A 20,230-nucleotide genomic window follows, 5' to 3' on the forward strand; every position below is an offset into this window, starting at 1 on the left:
CAGCTAATAATGGAATCCTGGATTTGGTGCTAAGTCCAGACTGATATTCAAAATAGGCCCCTGGCATTTTAACTATGCCCACTAAATAGTGACTGTCTATAGCAGTGATCCCCAAGCAGTGGCTCAGGAACAACATGTTGCTCGCCAATCCCATGGATGTTGCTCCCTGTGGGAGTTTTTTTTAAATTCCCGGCTTGGAGGCAAGTTTTAGTTGCATAAAAACCATGATTACTGCCAAACAGAGCCTCATGTAGGCTGCCAGTCCACAGAGCGGCAAACAATTAACCAATCATAGTCTTTATTTGGCACCCCCCAATACATTTTTCATGCTTGTGTTTTTCCACAACTCTTTTTACATCTGAATGTGGATCTTTGGTAAAAAGAAGTTTGGGACCCCTCTCGGGCCTATGGCATCTTACAGCAGCACCTCTGGCATTTGCCAGAATCCAGATTCCCTACACTAGAGCTGTTTGCCACTATCCCATTCATTACATGTATGTGTCCGTGTGGTTTTGGATTTATTGTATTGTACAGTTCCTCCCTTGTACGCGCAGACTATACATATCCTAACCCATGTTCTGCCTCTCATACAAACAGAAAGATCTTATTGTAATTTGTTCCGCTTGGCTGAGACACTTAGTGCAGTTTCAGTTGTTCCACAGTTGTGATTAGGGGCTTTAAAAGGGTCCATTTAAAAAGACTTGCAGCCCGTTGCTTGGGTCGGCTGGCACAATGCAGCTATTAGAGTCGTAGGCAGCGCGAGCATTGGCTGCGTGAATCATGCTGTTTGATTTCCGGCAAATTTTCTACAAACAGACATTTAGCAACAATTTGAAATTGTGCCGGGCAGAATGAGAAAGCAGTTAAACACAGAGTGCCAAGCAGACGTTCCAGCACGGGCAATTTCCAGACAAATGTGCCAATCAGATGTTTCAGAATGCAGTGTTCTTATCAAACATAAGGGACAAAATGCCGACAGACTAAATCACAGCTGTGCTTGAATAATGCATGTGGCGCCATTAGATGGAACCTTACTAAGGTCCACACTGCTCTTTCTGATCATCCCATGATAACATGGCAATGGTATCTGTATTAATTCTAGTTGTACTCCAGGGGTCATTTATAAACACTGGGTAAATTTGCACCTTACAGCAAACAATTAGATATTATTAGATTATTTTAATGCTCTACCTGCAGCTGGCTGAAAAAAATGAATCACTGATTGGTTGCTGTGGGTTCCTGCCCAGGTGTATATTTGCCCTGTGTTTGAAATGAGCCCCAAGCAGCATTGGTACAGCAGCTCATATTGCTGATTCACTCATTGTCTACGCAGGGTCTCATTCCTATTATTTCCTATTATATAGGTCAGTCTATCGAGTACAAGTATTACTGATTTTTAATGTTATAAAGGGAAAGTTGTGCTCACCACTTAATTTTAAACCATTAGACGGAGGTACAATGAGGCTGTGACCACATAAATATATATATATATTTTTGCTAATGGATAACATAGTATTGCATTGCACCCTACTTCTATACCAGGTTCCTTGGGAAGACTTGCGTTACCTCTTTGGAGAGATTATGTACGGAGGACACATAACAGATGACTGGGACAGGAAGCTGTGTCGCACCTATTTAGAAGAATTTATGAACCCAGCAGTGGTACGTATAGTGTGGTCAATGCACCCACTGTCACTGCATTAGAGATACTGAGCCACAGTGCATCTAAATAGCCTTCTGGTTAGATGACTGATACTGACACTTAGAGCAAAGGAAAAACCCTCAGACAAACAAGAGCAGCATACAGTGACATTAATCCATGGAACTAAGTAACATGCTACTGTTGCCAAATAATAAATAAGTCCATTGTCCTCTAAAAGATGCATAGCACAAAAAGAACCACAGAAAAGTATAGATATCATACATTCAGCTTTTATCTAATGGTACCTGTTCATGTAATATTTTACTAATGTCTTAAAGCTTGAAGGGGAAAAGCCATTGGCCCCAGGCTTTGCAGCACCACCCAATCAGGATTACAGCGGGTACCACGAATACATTGACGAAATTCTTCCAGCGGAAAATCCTGTGTTGTATGGACTGCATCTGAATGCAGAGATAGACTTCTTAACAGTCACATCTGATAATCTCTTCAAGACTATTCTAGAAATGCAACCTAAAAATACACTTCATGGAGAGGGATCTGGGATGTCAGTAGAGGAAAAGGTAAGATCTATGGGGGGTAATATAATAAATGAGCAGTCAGCCATAGCCACCAGTCAGTAGGTGCCATTTACTGGACACCTGTTTAAAAAGCAAAAATGTGTAACTTTTAATACATAAGCTGTTTGGATGGGAGGTAAAGGGATGGTGTTAGTAGGTGGGGCCCAATGCTCTAGCTAATTATTTTTTGGCAATAGTTTGTTTTTCTAAGAATGCTAAAAGGCATTGCATTAAATAATTATGGGTGATGGGCAAATGCACCCCGATAAAATTGTTTATTCAGTATTTATTCCAAGGTGACTTATTTTATCCATGATTTCAGGGCCAACATTTCTTTATATAGGCAGCTGAGAGCACACATCTAGGGTGGCAGCTCTTGGAGGGGGCCTTTGGGTGCTTTTTTTTCCCCAATCCCACCCCCAGCCAAGGGAGGACAGAGGGCCTAGACAGGCAATACATGTGGCCCTATTATAAATGAATAAACTAGCTGGGCTGTAAACAGGTCTCATGTTGATGAAATTTGGCAAACTGGAAAATGGTTATTTATTATCAAATGTGTGTAAAAATTCTTATTTTAGGTGAAAAATATCCTTGATGAGATTTTGGAAAAACTCCCAGAAGAATTTAATATGTTGGAGTTAATGCACAAGACAACAGAGAGAAGTCCCTATATCCTTGTTTGCTTCCAAGAATGTGAGAGGATGAATATTCTCACGCAAGAGATCCGCCGCTCCCTGAAAGAACTGAATCTGGGTTTGAAGGCAAGTTCCATCTGCTTTCTGCGTTTCACATATTCCCATACACAACTATACCCGCTTGGGCACAGGAAAGGGATCCCACATGGGGCAGATCTTCTCTTTCTCCCACATGGGGCAGATTCTTTTGGGAAATAGATGGAAAACTGCATCATTTAGATTAGAACATTAAAGCCAACAGGAGAAGAAATAAATAAAACTGCCAGAGAGAGGAAATGATGATAGAATTCTTACCATGGACTTTCATGGCATTTCATCTTATTGCATATGGCCAATCAGAGCTTATTGTTGATTTCTTACTAAGTTCAGAGTAAAACTACAACATTCTGTGATACATTAAAGGGGCAATATAGGAGCAGCAGCCAATACAGTTGTGCTTGATATCACTGGTATCAGGAGAACAAATCCAGAGGGTCCATTCAGTCCATTACTGACCTATACGCTTTGGAAAGCTGTGTGTTTTGTATTGATTTTTTGTTTTGCGAATTATGGCTTTTTTAATTTTCTAGGGGGAGCTCACAATTTCCTCTGATATGGAAGCCCTGCAGTCCTCCCTGTTCTATGACAGTGTTCCAGATACATGGGCAAAACTGGCATATCCATCATCATTTAGTTTAGGACAATGGTAAATATATAGAAATCTTGCTTTAAAGCTTTTTATTCGCTTTCTATTGTGTTCTCAGTTGCTTGAAAAAGATCAGTTTTAATGAATGTAAGTTTTAGGAGACGTAGCATTAAGATGGGTTGGTTCTTGTTCATCTCCACAAAGACCACACCAGTGTGAGTGTGCAACAATCCATACAGCCAATTGCTGCACGTGTGCTTATCTATAGGAAGCCTGTACAAGCACACACTGATTTACAAAAAAAAAGTAATCTTTATAAGTCTAAGATTCTTCACCCAACCCAGTATACTGGTGTTGAAGTGAAGAGGTTGAGTAAATATGGCTGAATCCAGTTGTCACATTCTCATAGCTTTATGAGACTGTGAGGCTAAACTGAACCAGTACCTGTATGAACCATTCAGGTATTAGCTTCTAACGGACTGATCAAACTAATGGGAGTTAGTGGATCAGGCTCAGCCCCTTTTGTTGTTCACCCCAACACCAGTTATTGTTTGTTATGGGCAATGCTGGCTCTGCACCCACCTGAATCCATGGTACCTGCATTGCTCTGAAGGGACAAGATCACAATTGCCCTCACTGCACTAAAAGAGCTGAGGCTTTATTTTTAAGGGAGCAAATTCCCTGACAAGCAGAGCCGGCTCTCAGCAATGGGGCAAGTTAGGGGCCCTGTAAGAGCTGCTGGATGCAGATTTATGCTGGTTCTGGTGCTACTCCACACTGGGCAGGATATGTAACCTTCTGGTTGTAATGCCAGAGAAGTGACTAGACAAAAGGAATTTGAAGACATAAGAATAAAAGTGCTGCTGCATCTCCATGTATCTGAATGTGCTGTATCCAAACTACTTAGCTTTTTTTAAGAAATGTGTATAGAGTGACTTGCTATAATACTGCTGTTTCATAGGATTAATGATCTCCTGCTACGATGTCGGGAACTTGATACATGGACACAAGATTTAGTATTACCTGCTGTTGTGTGGCTCTCTGGGCTCTTTAATCCCCAATCCTTCTTAACAGGTGAATATAACCGTGCACTTTCATAATGTAAATATTCATGGTTAAGTATCTTTTAATACCTGCTTCAAACATTTCCTCAGTCTAAAAACATGACTTTATGATCACAGTTAGAAAACCAACAGCCACGCCCATAGACTCCCCTGCCTTCTTTCTCTTATGGCCACAAAATGGAACAGTCTCACTAGCACAACATGTAGTTGGTTGGTACTGTATATAAATGGAACCAGTGAAGAATATGTGATTACTCCCACGCAAGACACAAATAGTGTAATGTAACAGGCCTGCCATATTTTATCCACTTATTAAAATGTTACTTTGCAGCAATCATGCAGAGTATGGCACGGAAGAATGAATGGCCACTGGATAAGATGTGCTTAACAGTTGATGTAACAAAGAAGACAAAGGAGGACTATGGGCACCCTCCCCGTGAGGGAGCTTACATCTGCGGGCTTTTCATGGAAGGTAAAGAAACAAAATAAAGCATTTTACCCAAGGACTTGGGCAGAGGCAAACAAGGTGCTTCCCGCTGCTATCAGCAGTGTCCCATACATGACGATACCTCCATATCTATAGAGTATATGGGGAAAAAAAAGAGACTCACAGTGTACATTAGGCCCTTGCTTTTTCTTTAATGGTGGGGCAGTGGTTATTAAAAGAAAAACTTGGTGCTTACCCCATCTAAAGACAAAATCGCAAGAAAACAAGATGAGAGAGACATGCAGTTGTAACACTATTTCCAACTGAGTAGAAATATAACACAGTATTTCCAACTGAGTAGAAATATGGGCTATCAATGCATGACTCAAAAAAACAATTTCTGTTTATTCTGCAGGCGCAAGATGGGATATTCAAACCAATGTGATAGCTGAAGCACGCCTGAAAGATCTCACACCGCTCATGCCCGTTATCTACGTAAGAGCTATTCCAGTCGATAAAAAGGAACTGAGAAACACGTATGATTGTCCTTTATATAGAACTAAAACAAGAGGCCCGACTTATGTTTGGACTTTTAATCTTAAAACCAAGGAGCCACCGGCCAAATGGGTTCTAGCAGGTGTAGCCTTACTTCTGTCTGTTTGATTCCCTCCCATAGAATACAAATTATCTACCTCAGGATCAATGTATAACACGGATGTTGTTGTTGTTGCGTTGTTAAGAAGTATTTGAACTGAACCAAACACTGTTTGCCAAGCCAACTCAACAAGATGTTTATTGCTTATTAAATAGGAAGGCATTCAGGAGTAATGAAATGATTTTTATTGCACATGCAAACTTACATGGTCAGCAAAGTGCACTGACCAATCAGCATTCTGATTTGAACAGTCAACTATATGTTTTAGGTTGCTATTGACAATATGGCTATATGTTCAAATCAGCCCCATGTAAATATTACTCAGTGGGTTCACGTGTATTGCAGAAAAGCTTACTTTGAGCAAAGTTACTTTGTGACCCCTTTAGGCTAAAGGACCCACGGAGTGGTTCAGTCACCAGAGATAGATATCTGCTATCAGGGGCAACTAACCACTCTGAAATGGCTCCAAAGTCGGAGGCAATTTCATGTGCCTTTGAAAAGCTGAAGTGTTGCAAAGAGCTTTCCATCGGTGACTCCTATTGTTGCTGGTGGAAAGCCATTTTTGGAGCCGCCTGTGATAACCGAGCTATATCGAAGCAACTAAACCGATCCGTGGATCCTTAACCCTATACAAGAGAGATAATGACAGAACTACAGTAATGTTAAACCTAGGTTTTATATTTACTGTATTATAAATACTAATGATACAAATTTGCATTGTTTATTCTGCCAAGGTGACACATTTCTTTTGCTTTTTGTTTAACACTGATGATCATATAAAGGTGGTGTGTCCAAAAATGTTATGTACTTTTTTTTACTCCACATCTATTTCTAAACCCTATAAAAGCTCAAATAAAAATCAGTCTTCTAAAATAGGGTTATGCATGTGGTGCATGATGTGGCCTTACTGAATAGAACTTACTTCAGGGGGCAGGAAGGCTTCGGTGCCGCAGGCTAAAACACACATGAAACTATCTACTGTAGTTCAGCATTTTTCTAATTACAGGGTCACCATGGAAACACCCAAGTGCAGCATTTGCAAGTGAGGGAACAGAAAGCATTTTCAATGAGTCTTTGTCACCGTTCTAAAATAGCGAGCAGCCAGTCTGTGTGGCCCAGACCTTACACACACTGCTTTGGTAGATGCAGCATCTATGAGCAAGGTATGGGATCTGATATCCAGAAACCCATTAATCAGAATAACAGGAAATTTATCTCCCATAGACTCCATTTTAATCAAGTAATACAAGATTTTAAAACATTTTTTTTTGTAATAACAATCCTATTGGGTTTATTTAATGTTTAATTACAAACTTATTTTTTAGTAGACTTGATATGGAGATCCAAAATATGGAAAGACCCCTCATCTAGAAAAACCCAGGTCCTGATCATTCTGGATAACAGGCCCCATACCTGTATAGCTATGGGAAACCATTCTTAAACACCTCCAAGTTCCAGTGGAAGGAAACGTAACAATGCTAAGAATGTTGAAAAGGTTGATACAGTCAGAATAACCCCTCTAAATAGTAAGTTTTACAGTAATTATTTGCATTTATCATAATTAAGAAACTAAAAGATAAAGCAGATTGGTGCACATAGGTGTTACAGGACACTGGGACAGTTCGATTATAGATCATACAAAATAAATGCCAGCAGTTACGGTGAAGATACACATTGCTACTTGTAGCAGCTACTTGTCATGGCTACTTAACGCCAACATTCCCTGCCATAGACAATACTGAGAATTGCCTCTGCTAAAACACACATAGAGACAGTTATCATTAAATGATCAGTATTGTCTATTTTTGTAGCCATGACAAGTAGCTGCTACTAGTAGCTCTGTGTGTCTTCATCCTTGCACTTATTTTGCGTTTCATGAAAGCTGGTCTGGTCTTCCAAAAAGTTTGTATCAAACTAACACATTGACAAGCAGACCGGGTATACTCTTTGTTTAAAATGCATTTGACTGCCTGGATTAATGGGCTGGTAGCCCTCAGCACTGCTGTTGAATACACCTTGAATTTGGGGGAGAAAGCATGCAGTTTTCTTGCACTGAAATGAGAAGCATCAGAAAAAAATTGTTCAATCTAAAAGCTACTGTCACTGCTCAGTAAAACTGGCAACATTAGATGATCCTGCACTATTTTGTTGCATCCCTAAGAGCACGCTGGACAAACATCTAAACACTGTATTTTACTAAGTTAGCCATATTTAATATGATAGGGACAGTATTTCCATTACAAACTCTAGCAATGTGCCAAATCCAACAGCAGCAGTTTAAACATATTACAAAAGACTCTAAATACAAGAAAATAAACCCAGTGGCAGTTACTTAACCGAAGAATATAAATGACCACATTTCCGTCCGTTTGTAATGCACCAAGGCATGTGTTGCACAGATTGCCCATCCTCATTGGCAGCTACCTACGTGTACATGCCTTCTCTGCCCAGTTCCAACCATCCCTTCTCTTCTTCAGGTTCACTTTTATTGTATGTTATACAATAGCCAATTCTAAGCAACTTTTAATTTGGTCTTTATTATTTATTTGTAATATTTTTTTAATTTGCCTTCTTCTGAGTGTTTCCAGTCTTTAAATAGGGGTCAATTACCCCAGCAGCCAAAAAACTCTCTCTGTCAGGCTACAATTTTGTTATTGTTATTTTTTATTCCTTATCTTTTGATTCATTTCTCTCCTATTCAGATTTCAGTCTTTCATTCAAATACCTTCCTGGTTGCTAAGGTAATTTGGACCCTAGCAACCAGATAACTGCTAAAACTTCTAACTGGAGAGATGCTGACCAAAAAGTGAATAAAAAGTTTGATCAAAAGGAGCATTAGTGAGCCACAGAAAAGTATGAAACATTGTTGTACAACATCAATTTATAGCTCAGTTTAAAGGGGTAGTTTGCCTTTAAGTGGTAACTTTTACTATGATATATAATAGCCAATTCTTATCAACTTTTCAATTTGTCAATTTTTTATAGCTTTTAAATTATGTTTTCTTCTGACTCTTTGCAGCCCTCAAATGGGGGTTACTGACACCGGCAGTCAAAAATTATTGCAGTATGAGGCTATATTACTAATCTTTCAATCCAGGTTCTCCCCCTATTCATATTCCAGTCTCTCATTTTAATCACTACCTGGTTGCTAGTGTAATTTGCACCCTAGCCACTGATAGCTGCTAAAATTCCAAACAAAAACATAAACTAATCCAAAAGACACAATTATAAAAATGAAGACCAAATGCAGATTGTCTTACAATAGCGCTCTTTGTATCATACTAAAAATTAATAACAGGTGAACCACCCCTTTACCAGCTATGATTGAAATGACAGCAGCATATATACAAGTTATGCCCAAACTGGGAAGTTGCAACATCAGTGCATTTCTCCTGCTTACAGGGACCATAATACTAGCATCCATGCAAATGATTGTTATTGTTTGTCCAGCTAAACAAAAAGGTTAAACTCACAATATCAAGGTACAGCGCTATTCTTACACTGCTTCATAAACAAAAAAAGCAGTACCTGCCTCCTTGTGTTACGGCTTCTGTAAGGATAAAAGCTGAGTACTATAAATGCATCAGTGATAAAATACAGTTGCAATCGCAGTCTATACTGTAAACAGGGGGACTTGTCATGTCACAAATGAAACTGCTGCAGTTCTGAGTTTGGCCAGAATACAGAGTAAAGGATTCATGACAAACTGTCTACCAGTGTCTCCATTGGTCCTCAGGTGAGGTGATAAAAAAAACAAAAAATGCCTGCTTCAACTTTTTATAAAGTAGAACAAATGCCCAGATCAGGCCAATTTAGCATTACAACATGGTCAAATCAGCTACAAACCTTTCCATGTTTGCAGTATTCATAGTGAACAAGGAAACTTCAGCGATTAAGAGCTTTAACTAAAACTTTAAAAAAATATATATACACACTAATATAAAATTTCTGGATACCTACTAAAAACATGTACAAAACCGTATATTCTGGGATTTAAATTTCTTTTTAAAAGAAGAAAATGTGCCAATTAGGCACATTTTTTTGTTCCTTACTTAAAAAGGGTGTTGCTTAAAGGAACAGTAACATCAAAAACAAGGTGTATAGAAATAATTACAATATAATATACTGTTGCCCTGCACTGATGAAAGTTGTGTGTTTGCCTCAGAAAGACTACTATCGTTTTGGAAACAAAGCTGCTGTGTAGCCATGGGGGCAGCTATTCAAAGGAGAAAAGGCACAGGTTACTTAGCAGGTAGCAGATAAAAAAACCATAATATTCTACAGAATATTATCTGGTCTGGAACCTGTGCATATTCTCCTTTTTTCAGCTTAAATGGCTGCCCCCATAGATTCACAGCAGTGTATTTATATAAACTATAGTAGTGTTTCTATAGTAAACACACAACTTTTACCAGTGCAGGGCAATAGTACATTATATTTTTATTACCTTAAAGCTCTTTCATTTTTTGGTGTTACTGTTCCTTGTGCCTAAATGGATACACAGGGTTTATTAGCCATAAGTAGAAACGTTCACTGGGATTAGTTCTAGTTGTGGTTGTTTACAGCTGTTCAGTCTTCATCCTCCATTTGTTTCTTCAGGCTGAAAGAGAAGGAGAAAAGTTAAGTATGGTATAATAAAACTGCAATATGGAGTGCTATACACATGCTTCTTCTCAAAGCAGGGACAGAGAGATGGATCTGCTCAAGCAGTTAATTTTCTACATCTCTACTTGCTACACAATAACATGCCTGATACAAATAATTTACAGTTTCAACAGAAGTATTATTCTTTTAATACAATTCCTGAAGCGTAAAATAGGGAATGAATCTGTAAGTAGAAAGTCTGTACCTCTCAAGGTATTCTTTCACATTGTCATAACCAGAGAACTTTGCCAAATGAATGAGCATGCCAGTTGCACAGCGGCCATCGCGTTTTCGACAGTAACTGCAGTTACAAATGTCACGGCAAGGAGGACAAATCCAATCCTGGAATTAAGAAGAGAAAAATAGAACTATCCTGCAGTAAACTACACAAACATTTTATTACACACAACTTTTTTGAGGTAGGTGGTAGAAGGAAATGGAAAAATTCATTTGAATGAAGTCATGTGGCAATCACCACTAACCAATTCGTTTACATAAAAAACAGGTTTGATGATGGTGTTGGAACTGCTTATTTGAGAATTTTCAGGTGAAAAGCACCAGTTCTAGGGATGACATGCCTTTAGTCATATAAATGAAACTGGAGGCAGATGTAGTGGTAAGGGGCACTTAAAAGGATTCAGTTAAAGCATTAAGGGGAACAACCTACATACTGTATAGAGCATTCCGAAGACAGCATTACACATGCATAGAATAGGGCATGCAGTACTGTACATTAGAATTAACAGTACAAACAGGAGTCAACACAATAATAAAAAATACAGAATGTATCATTCATTTAAAAACACATTAAGAAAATGTTATAAACATACATAAATAATATCAGAAATAAGTCAAAGTGGTTTGAAGAGGCAAGAAGCTTAATTAAACAGGTCCCTTTCTGAAGCATAAGACACACTATTAGTGGCTCAGAAAGAAATAAACTTAAAAAGCCAAACACAGCTGGTGTCACTATTAAATTGCACTATTATATAGCTTCAGACCAAGGCTGGGTTACTCACAGGGTCTAAAAGTGCTTCTCGAACATCTTCCCCATATCGGTTCCGCAAGCAGGGCCCACAAAATTGCCCTCTGACACCACCGCATCCAGGATTACGGCAAACTGTCTTAGTGTCAATTGTTTTCTGCCTACATTGATGACAAGTACTACCCTAAAATGGAAAAAAAAAAAAAAAAAAAAAAGAAGAGCTTAATTTACACACACACACACCAGTTTACTGAACAAAATTACAATATTTTGGAAAGAACTATTTCCAGTCTCCGTTTAATGGATTTGCAGGATCAATAAACAAAACTACACCAAAGTATACTAACTCCTTTCAGCCAGTGCCCTGGCTGGGATTGAAGCAAGGACCCCAGGGAACTTTCTGCAAGGAGCAAGTATGTTCTACACTACACTCTTAGGGGGGCATTTATTACCATTCGGATTTTCGTAGTTTTATAGATTTTTGAAACCACAACTAAACTAATTTCCATGAAGGTCAGTCATTTATGAAAAGATCTGAACTGAAAAAGACCAAACTTAAAAGGTGCAGAAAAAAATGAGAAAACCTAGACTTTTCCGTTTGGTCACATGAAAACCGTGCTTTTTGTATTGTCATACATAAGCCAGAGGGAAAAAAAAAAACACAGAAAACCTCTAAAACCAAGAAGCAAAGAAAGATCCAGTTGTAAAAGGGCCATCTACCACTGACTTCTACATGATCAACAGGTTTTAGATACCATATTTTTGTATTTAGATTTGTTGTGGTTTTGTTTTACCCTGTGACAAATTCATATTTCAGCGTCAAAAAAAAAGTAAATGCGTTAGTAAATGCCCCCTTAAGTTTGTAAAACGGATCAAACAATTTGATTATTTCCTAAATACAGTATATTGTGGGTGAAAGGAAAGACTAAAAATAACAAAATATTCTTAAGAACTTATAATTTCTCCATTAATGTTGACAGACAAATTCTACTAATGTAAATGACAGGCTCAGGCATTTCTCTACCGGCTGAAAAATAATGGTGAAAAATACACCACGTGTGCCTTGAGCCCAATATAGTAATACAAATATATTTCCCTATACAAATACATTTACATGAAAAGCTGGATATTTACCAAAATCTTATCATAAATTTTATCCTTGACTGAGTCTGCAACATTTTGCAGCTCCTCTTCTGTAATATCTTCTACGGCACGCACCACAGTATTCTTGGAAGATCGCCTCCTCTTTTGATATTGTTCTCTCTCATCCTATATTAAAAGATCAAGTCTATTTTAACAACTGTCACTAAAAGAAATCTCCCTTGGTGGAGAATCCACCTGTGTGACATTAGCATTCTCTTTGGAACACTCTTCAAATCAAAAGTGTATATAAATAATACACACAACACAAACATACTTTACAAAAAAAAGCATTGTTTTCATGCCTAAATAAACACTAACCACTGTATCCCTTTAATTACTTAGTGGTCTCCATTTTAACACCACAACATTAACTGCCATTTAGGGTTATTGAAAAGCATTACCCCCCAGGAAAAGATACTTAGTTGTTAGACATAGTTTAAAGAAAGCGATTGGGTACCTCACTCAAAGTCCGCTTTATAAAAGCTTTCTTGCCATATTTATGAACATGCTCAGCAAACTTAACAGCTGACAAAGCAAAATTTTCCAAACCAAAGTTCTCTGGTGGCCGAGCACTTCTGTTTGGGTTTGTACGCCGTTCAACATGACCTTCAGAAAATGTCCTCCGAGGAGTCTTCTTCTGCTTCTAGAGGGGAAAAAAAACTGTAATTTTGGCTTACATTGCATAAAGTAAAGTATATAATTCTTATAAAGCAGACACGGTACTCACTGCGGGTGATGTGGAAGGTGTCCTTACTGGAAAGAGATCTGGCATTGAATTAAGTTCTGACAAAAGCTGAGCAAGCTGAAATTAAAAAAATGAATACAAAAAAGAAAATTAGAAAACCTGTATTAAACACAAATCTGATTCACAATTAAACATATAAAATAAACCAATATATACTGATTAGGGTTAACAAATTAAAAAAAAAAGGGAGATTTGTTTTTACTAACTGAAAAATCCTTTGTGCTAAGTCCTGTAAAAGCAGCACAGGAAGGATAGGGTTAATGTCCTATCCCCTTTAGCAGGAAGAATGCTGTACAGGTCATATACTCCTCTTGCAGACATTAACCCATACAGCCTTTTCCTGCCAGCATGTAGGAGCTACATGTTTTGCAGGGAAAGGGTTAATAACTGAAAGACAAAAAGACAAAACCCATTCAGTCATAATCATAAATGTCCGTAACTACATACCCCATGTCTCGCCTATACCTGCCTCCCTTTCAATTGTAAGTCCATGTGGGTGATGCCCTCACTAAGGTGTCTCAGTTTGTCAGTATTTAAAATGCTGGTAAATATGGCTAAATGTGTAAAAAGTCACCATGTCAGCTGTTTTGTTGCTACATACCATTGCTTTGTTTTCCTTTATGTTCATTGCCCTTTTCAGCAAAGCACTTGGATTTTCGACGTTGGAAGTAGGATCCTCATCTTCTGAATCAGATCCAGGAGCTGGTCTTTTCTTGCAGGATCGTTGTTCTTTCTTCACTCTAGAGGGTGGTTTCTTACTATCCTTTTTGCCTGGTTTTACAAGTGAGGAGTCGGGGTTCTTTTTCGCAGTCTTGCCGGCACACTTTTTGTTAGTGAATGGGAGAGCAACGCGTAGACCCTGATTTCTCTTTTTAGGTAAGGGAGCTTCATCTTCACTGTCCGACAGTACAACATCCACAGAATAGCCTTCATCAGCCCCTGTCTGGAGAAAAAAACAATATTAAAAACCAAATTATACCTTGTAATATTCAGTCCAATATATGTTATGATATAGAAGCAATGAATAAATCCCTAATAAAGCATCATGGCTTGCTATTAAGGTCTTAAGTTAGTTTGTTCTTTGGCAATACACATCCCAAAACAAGCTATAACCCCCAGCATCTTGTTGTCCAACCCTTATATAAAGCCACTGACCTGCAAGCCATGAGCCAAGGTGGCCATACACGAACAGATTTAAGCTGTAAATTTAAGTCCTTTAGAACAATTTGGCAGTTTATCTGCCATGTATGGGGCCCCCCAAATGGGCCTCCCCGATCCATACCAGGCCAAAAAATCAGGCAGGTTTTATTTTCCCATCGGATTTGAGGTTGCATCAGCTCATAGATGCGGTCCTGAGTCCGAAGGCTCCTCTACCTGTTGTTGGAAATTGATCATTTGGCCCTAGGTCCAAACGATCAAATTAGCCCCATATCATCCACCTTAGGTGGGCATGTCAGGAGAAGATCTGCTCGTTTGGCCACTAAGCCAAACGAGTGGATCTTAACGTGTATGGCTACTTTCACACTTGGGGGCACATTTACTAATCCCGAATGCATTTTTTTTTTTGTAATGATCGGTATTTTGTGATTTTTTCGTAAATTGTTGCGACTTTTTCGTAGCCATTACGACTTGCTCGTAAATTGTCGCGACTTTTTCGTAGCCATTACTACTTGCTCGTAAATTGTAGCGACTTTTTCATAGCCGTTGTGCCGAGTACGAAAGTTTTGGATTCATTCAAGCTTCAGTATCGTGACTTTCCTTGGGCCAGGTTGGAGCTGCAGAGTGCCATTGAGCCCTATGGGAGACTTTCCTTGGGCCAGGTTGGAGCTGCAGAGTGCCATTGAGCCCTATGGGAGACTTTCCTTGGGCCGGGTTGGAGCTGCAGAGTGCCATTGAGCCCTATGGGAGACTTTCCTTGGGCCAGGTTGGAGCTGCAGAGTGCCATTGAGTCCTATGGGAGACTTTCCTTGGGCCGGGTTGGAGCTGCAGAGTGCCATTGAGTCCTATAGGAGACTTTCCTTGGGCCAGGTTGCAGCTGCAGAGTGCCATTGAGCCCTATGGGAGACTTTCCTTGGGCCAGGTTGGAGCTGCAGAGTGCCATTGAGCCCTATGGGAGACTTTCCTTGGGCCAGGTTGGAGCTGCAGAGTGCCATTGAGTCCTATGGGAGGCTTCCAATATCATGCAAAGTCGCAAAGGTTTGCCCGCCATTTACGAGCGCTCAATACGAAAAAGTTGCGACAATATACGAGCAAGTCGTAATGGCTACGAAAAAGTCGCGACAATTTACAAGCAAGTCGTAATGGCTACGAAAAAGTCGCGACAATTTACGAGCAAGTCGTAATGGCTACGAAAAAGTCGTGACAATTTACGCAATAATTGCAAAATGTTCGTTTCCAATCCGATTTTTTCCCATTCGGGATTCGGATTCGTGGATTAGTAAATCAGCCCCTTGGTCTTCATTCATGACAAATAACTGGACAACAGCTTTTGTTTGAGTGCCCAAAGTTTTCTCTTCCAATGATTTCTCTTATTATGTGTGTGCATTAAAAATATAAAATTAGGTAAGTACGTACGACCCATTTCAAATACAAAAAAAAAAAAAAATACCAGAGCATCTCCTGTCTAGGAGCTCCAGAACCTGGATACCATTCCTATACTGATTGCTGCGGTACCTAAGGAACACTATTTAGGCTGCTTGTTGCTGGTATCCTTGTATTACAGCCTGAGCAACAAACATACATGGGTTCTACTACACTGCACTCCACTAGCCTGGATGGAAAAAGCTTAACATGGAGGAATTTTACTTCACCCCTGAGAGGTTAAATTGAAGGCACTAGAAAATCTAACATTTTAATGACTTAATGGAAGAATATTTGAGGTACTGTGAGCCCTTCTTACTAAGAATAAAAAATGACTTTCAAGAGCGACCGCATTAGCTCTCTTGCCTTTGTGCTGCTGTGCCACAGCCCTGCTGAGATTACTATGTGCTAACTCATTTCTTCTATGGCTTCCATATCTACGCCCAAGGAGCCAGCTTCAGGAAGGCCAATTACAGATTAGGAACAAAGAAATAACATGCTTCCCCTCCCGTACGTCTGGGAACTTATGGGCTCTAATTAAAGAAAGTTGGTGCATAATTTCTAAAGGCTACTACCCCTGTTACATCTATTTAAAATAGGCTTCGGACTCCCCTCCACGATTCTCAAGAGCCTAATTAAATTGTTCACTAGTCCTATAAAAACAAAATTGCTTCTTAAAAAAAAAAAGAGCAATGATTAAGACAACTTAAATATTGTATAGGCATTTAGGAAAAAATCTAAGTAAAATTTTAAAATCTTGCCCAAATGCAAAAAAATGTTTAATATTGTAGAGAAATGTAAAGTAAGCATATAAAAAAATCCACAGCAATACAAAAGGGAATATTTCAAGATTTATATTAGATATAGATATACTTTAAATTGTGAGAGCATGTGGTAAATTCCAAAATATGCCCCCACAACAGTATGCATTCCACTGAATTTAAATCACTGTACCAAATCTTAAAATATGTTCACCAGTTTCCTACCAAATACTTGTATTCTTATAACAAGTCAAGCACGTCTATGTGCTGTACCGCATGAGAACCTTCTCACATGCTCCACAGGAAAAGATGGAACCAATTTAAGAGTGAAAACACACTGTGCTACTATCAGCAGCTACTTGTGAGTGGCTACTAAATACAAGAAATTCCCCTGCCACAGACAATACTGAGAATTGCCTCTGCTAAAACACAGGTAGAGACCGTTATCAGTAAATGAGCAGCATTGTCTTTTTTAGTAGCTGTGACAAGTAGCTGCTACTAGTAGCTCTTCACCCTAAGAAGAGTGCTAAACTCAGTTACTAGTTGGTGGTGGGGCATAGGTAACCCAGTTACTAGCTGGTGGTGGGGCATTGGTAACTCAGTTACTAGCTGGTGGTGGGGCATTGGTAACTCAGTTACTAGCTGGTGGTGGGGCATTGGTAACTCAGTTACTAGCTGGTGGTGGGGCATTGGTAACTCAGTTACTAGCTGGTGGTGGGGCATTGGTAACTCAGTTACTAGCTGGTGGTGGGGCATTGGTAACTCAGTTACTAGCTGGTGGTGGGGCATAGGTAACTCAGTTACTAGTTGGTGGTGGGGCATAGGTAACCCAGTTACTAGTTGGTGGTGGGGCATAGGTAACCCAGTTACTAGTTGGTGGTGGGGCATAGGTAACCCAGTTACTAGTTGGTGGTGGGGCATAGGTAACCCAGTTACTAGTTGGTGGTGGGGCATAGGTAACCCAGTTACTAGTTGGTGGTGGGGCATAGGTAACCCAGTTACTAGTTGGTGGTGGGGCATAGGTAACCCAGTTACTAGTTGGTGGTGGGGCATAGGTAATTCAGTTTACATAGCTAGGCAGAATAGTGTATATAAAATAGCAATCAACTGCTATGGTAATGGCCCCAGTGCCTTACAAAGGGCCATTTTTATGCTCACATATAGAAAACCGAGGTTACCACAAATTATTGACAGGCAGCTTAATTTTCTAAATGGGGAAAACATCAACCAATCCTACATGAACCAAAAGCACATGATGAGCAAGCTGGGGCATTCACTCACTATGCGCATACTTGTGCCCCAACGTGGCCTTCCAGTGTAACTAAGGGGCTTTTTTGGGGAAAAAAAAAAAAAGCATACTGTTTTCCTCTTCCCGGAGTCAGTCTGTTAGCCCGCACCTCTGATGGGTAAAATATTTTATTATTAAGGTGGCCACAATTGAAAGATTGTCAGATCCGCCACTAACCTTCAGGGCTGAAACAGGCAGATAAGGAGGTAGAAACAATAGGATTTCTACCTCCTTCTGCCGATTCAGCCCTGACGGCAGATTTTGGTCAGGTGTCTTCTATGGCGCCCGATCAAAATCTTTTAACTGGCCGATCGGCGAATCGTCTGATATCAGCAGCCTCCTGCCATATCGGTCAACTCAACGACTTGCCATACACGCACCGAATATCGTACGAAACGAGGTTTCGTATGATATTATCGGTGTGTGTATGGCCAGCTTTAGAAGTGGTGGGTAAACCCACATGGGGAGGAAAATGGGATATGTCCTTGCTTCAGAGAGAAGCAAAATGGATCAGGGGGCTAGAGTAATTGCAGCCAAGGGATATGAACAGTCCTACGGCTCTTACACAAGTGTTCTTACCTGCAGTCCCCTGCGCTGGAACAGGAAGAAATGCAAAATTTGCTATTAGTTTGTACTCACTGGTGCGTGGGCACAAAGTGTAGGTGAAACACAAATTTGTTTTTGTTGTTTTCTTGCATTCCACGGTGTACAAACTAATAGAAAATGCAGGGTTGCGTGTCCATCCTGTAACAGCCCTGGTGTGTAACGGTGGCCATACACAGGCCCATTTCAGCTGCCTATAGCGGTCCTTTGGACCTACCTGCCCCTGTATGGGCACCAACCAACATCTGGCCTGAGATCAGCCACGTCTCCATCACACAGATTTGATTCTTCTGTCAGATCGAGAACCACATCGGCTCGTTAATGCGGCCCCTTAACCACCAGTGCCTACGCCCCCCGAACCACCAGTGCCTACGCCCCCCGAACCACCAGTGCCTACGCCCCCGCCGCTTTCACTCCATTGTTTGCCCAGAAAGCTCCAGATTCCTCCCATAGTCAAATTTAAGCATTTTAAAAATGATTCCCTTTTCTCTAGAAATAAAACAGCACCTTGTACTTGATGGTAACTACACTGCATGAATCAATGTCAGTGGTAAGGGGGCCATTCTTATTGTATTTATTTCATGTTTATGTTTCGAACCAGGCTTGTGGGCACAGGGTGTGCGCTCCCATGTGAGGAAGTTTTAGGGACCCCCCCCCCCCCCCATATCTCCTATAAGAGCGGCCCAGGCAGCAATGCCCAAGCAGTGGGGCCAGTAACATTCTGCCAGCGGAATTCCCTCCTCCCCTGAGTAGTTTTTGTCCTAAAAATAAGAATACATTTATAAGGTAGGTGATTAACACTTTAGTTGCATCTCTAGTATTTTCCAGGTCTTTGACGAAATCCACAACATGAAACCACACAACTCCCAGAAGCCCCCGCCAGCCGCAGTGCACTCGGTATAACGCAGGCGGCAGGGCGGTAATGCGCTCCCAGCGCTGTATATAACAACTGTATATAGCTGTATATAACTTTATATAACTGTATATCAGTATAGAAACAAGGCGCAGAGTGTAACCCGGAGCCGCCGCTCTGCTCATATCCCGAAATGCACCGCGAACATCTGATGAATGGGCAGCGAGCGTGTGAAGGTGGCGCGAAAGGCAGAAACGCAGCGACAGTGACACAACGTGCGACCAACTCGCACTCTCACAGCTCAGCTACACAGAATGGGGAGCAGGTGTACGCAGCCACCTCACCTTCACTCCTGCTGCCGGCTCCATGCTTATTCAGCTTCACAAGGAACAACGAGGCCCCGCTATAACTCGCACACAGCCGCCCCTCTGGGATCCCGAGTGTGCAGGAAGGGTGCAGCGTCCAATAGCAAAGCACTCCCACAGCTGGCAGCCTATAGCAACAGGGAGCGCAATGTAGCCCCGCCTCCTGCCTGGCCAACTCTTGGCAAATTTCTTATTCTCTGTAAAGAAGCAACTTAATAATTATCAGTTTAGAGACGTGCTAGTCTGTATAAAGGAATGAATTTTATAATACTAACTATAACTACGAGTAAATCGGTGTTAGTGCACAATTGTATTTGTTATCGTTTATCCCATTGATTTGTTGGGCAGAGCTGTCACCTCTTCTTTATTTTCGGCTATAGTCTCTGGTTTGTACATTTTTCCTTTGAACCGTCCCTTGTTCTCAATGGAGAAAGAATCTTAAAATACTGGGGGCTGCCAGATTCTTGGGCACTCCCCAGTGACCCTAACACCATTCCCCCATGCCACAAAGTATTATGCTCTTAAGACACAAACTTTAAACCTTAACAACCCCGCACAACACCTCACACAACATATA

General features: G+C 40.4%; 2 protein-coding genes across 2 annotated transcripts in view; one reads left to right on the plus strand and one right to left on the minus strand.

Annotated features, from left to right (window-relative positions):
* The window catches only part of dnah11 (dynein axonemal heavy chain 11), a 153,080-nt gene extending 146,596 nt beyond the window's left edge, over positions 1 to 6,484 (plus strand). The window contains exons 77-83 of the mRNA XM_031903586.1: positions 1,543 to 1,662; positions 1,981 to 2,223; positions 2,799 to 2,981; positions 3,485 to 3,600; positions 4,502 to 4,614; positions 4,936 to 5,076; positions 5,447 to 6,484. Coding sequence (XP_031759446.1) covers positions 1,543 to 1,662; positions 1,981 to 2,223; positions 2,799 to 2,981; positions 3,485 to 3,600; positions 4,502 to 4,614; positions 4,936 to 5,076; positions 5,447 to 5,694 — 1,164 coding nt within the window. The 3' untranslated portion in view covers positions 5,695 to 6,484. The remainder of the gene's footprint in view (positions 1 to 1,542; positions 1,663 to 1,980; positions 2,224 to 2,798; positions 2,982 to 3,484; positions 3,601 to 4,501; positions 4,615 to 4,935; positions 5,077 to 5,446) is intronic.
* Positions 6,485 to 9,449: 2,965 nt separating this feature from the next.
* On the minus strand, positions 9,450 to 19,762 carry cdca7l (cell division cycle associated 7 like). The gene is made up of 8 exons (XM_002933284.5): positions 19,633 to 19,762; positions 13,805 to 14,146; positions 13,186 to 13,260; positions 12,916 to 13,101; positions 12,450 to 12,584; positions 11,350 to 11,499; positions 10,536 to 10,672; positions 9,450 to 10,286 (listed from the first exon to the last, which is right to left on the minus strand). Exons 1-8 carry the CDS (start codon positions 19,654 to 19,656, stop codon positions 10,256 to 10,258), a joined length of 1,080 nt encoding a protein of 359 aa, XP_002933330.1. The 5' UTR covers positions 19,657 to 19,762; the 3' UTR covers positions 9,450 to 10,255.
* Between the last annotated feature and the right edge of the window lie 468 nt (positions 19,763 to 20,230).

Source organism: Xenopus tropicalis, chromosome 6 (assembly GCF_000004195.4).
Source record: "Xenopus tropicalis strain Nigerian chromosome 6, UCB_Xtro_10.0, whole genome shotgun sequence".
NCBI classification, from domain to species: Eukaryota; Metazoa; Chordata; class Amphibia; order Anura; family Pipidae; genus Xenopus; species Xenopus tropicalis.

Excerpts from the sequence above, each read along its gene's own strand:
- cdca7l (XM_002933284.5), bottom strand. The coding sequence starts at position 19,656 with ATGGAGCCGGCAGCAGGAGTGAAG. Across the intron at positions 12,585-12,915 it reads TAAAGCGGACTTTGAGTGAG|GATGAGAGAGAACAATATCA; the intron begins GTACCCAATCGC and ends CTTTTAATATAG. Across the intron at positions 10,287-10,535 it reads GTGAAAGAATACCTTGAGAG|CCTGAAGAAACAAATGGAGG; the intron begins GTACAGACTTTC and ends CTTCTCTTTCAG.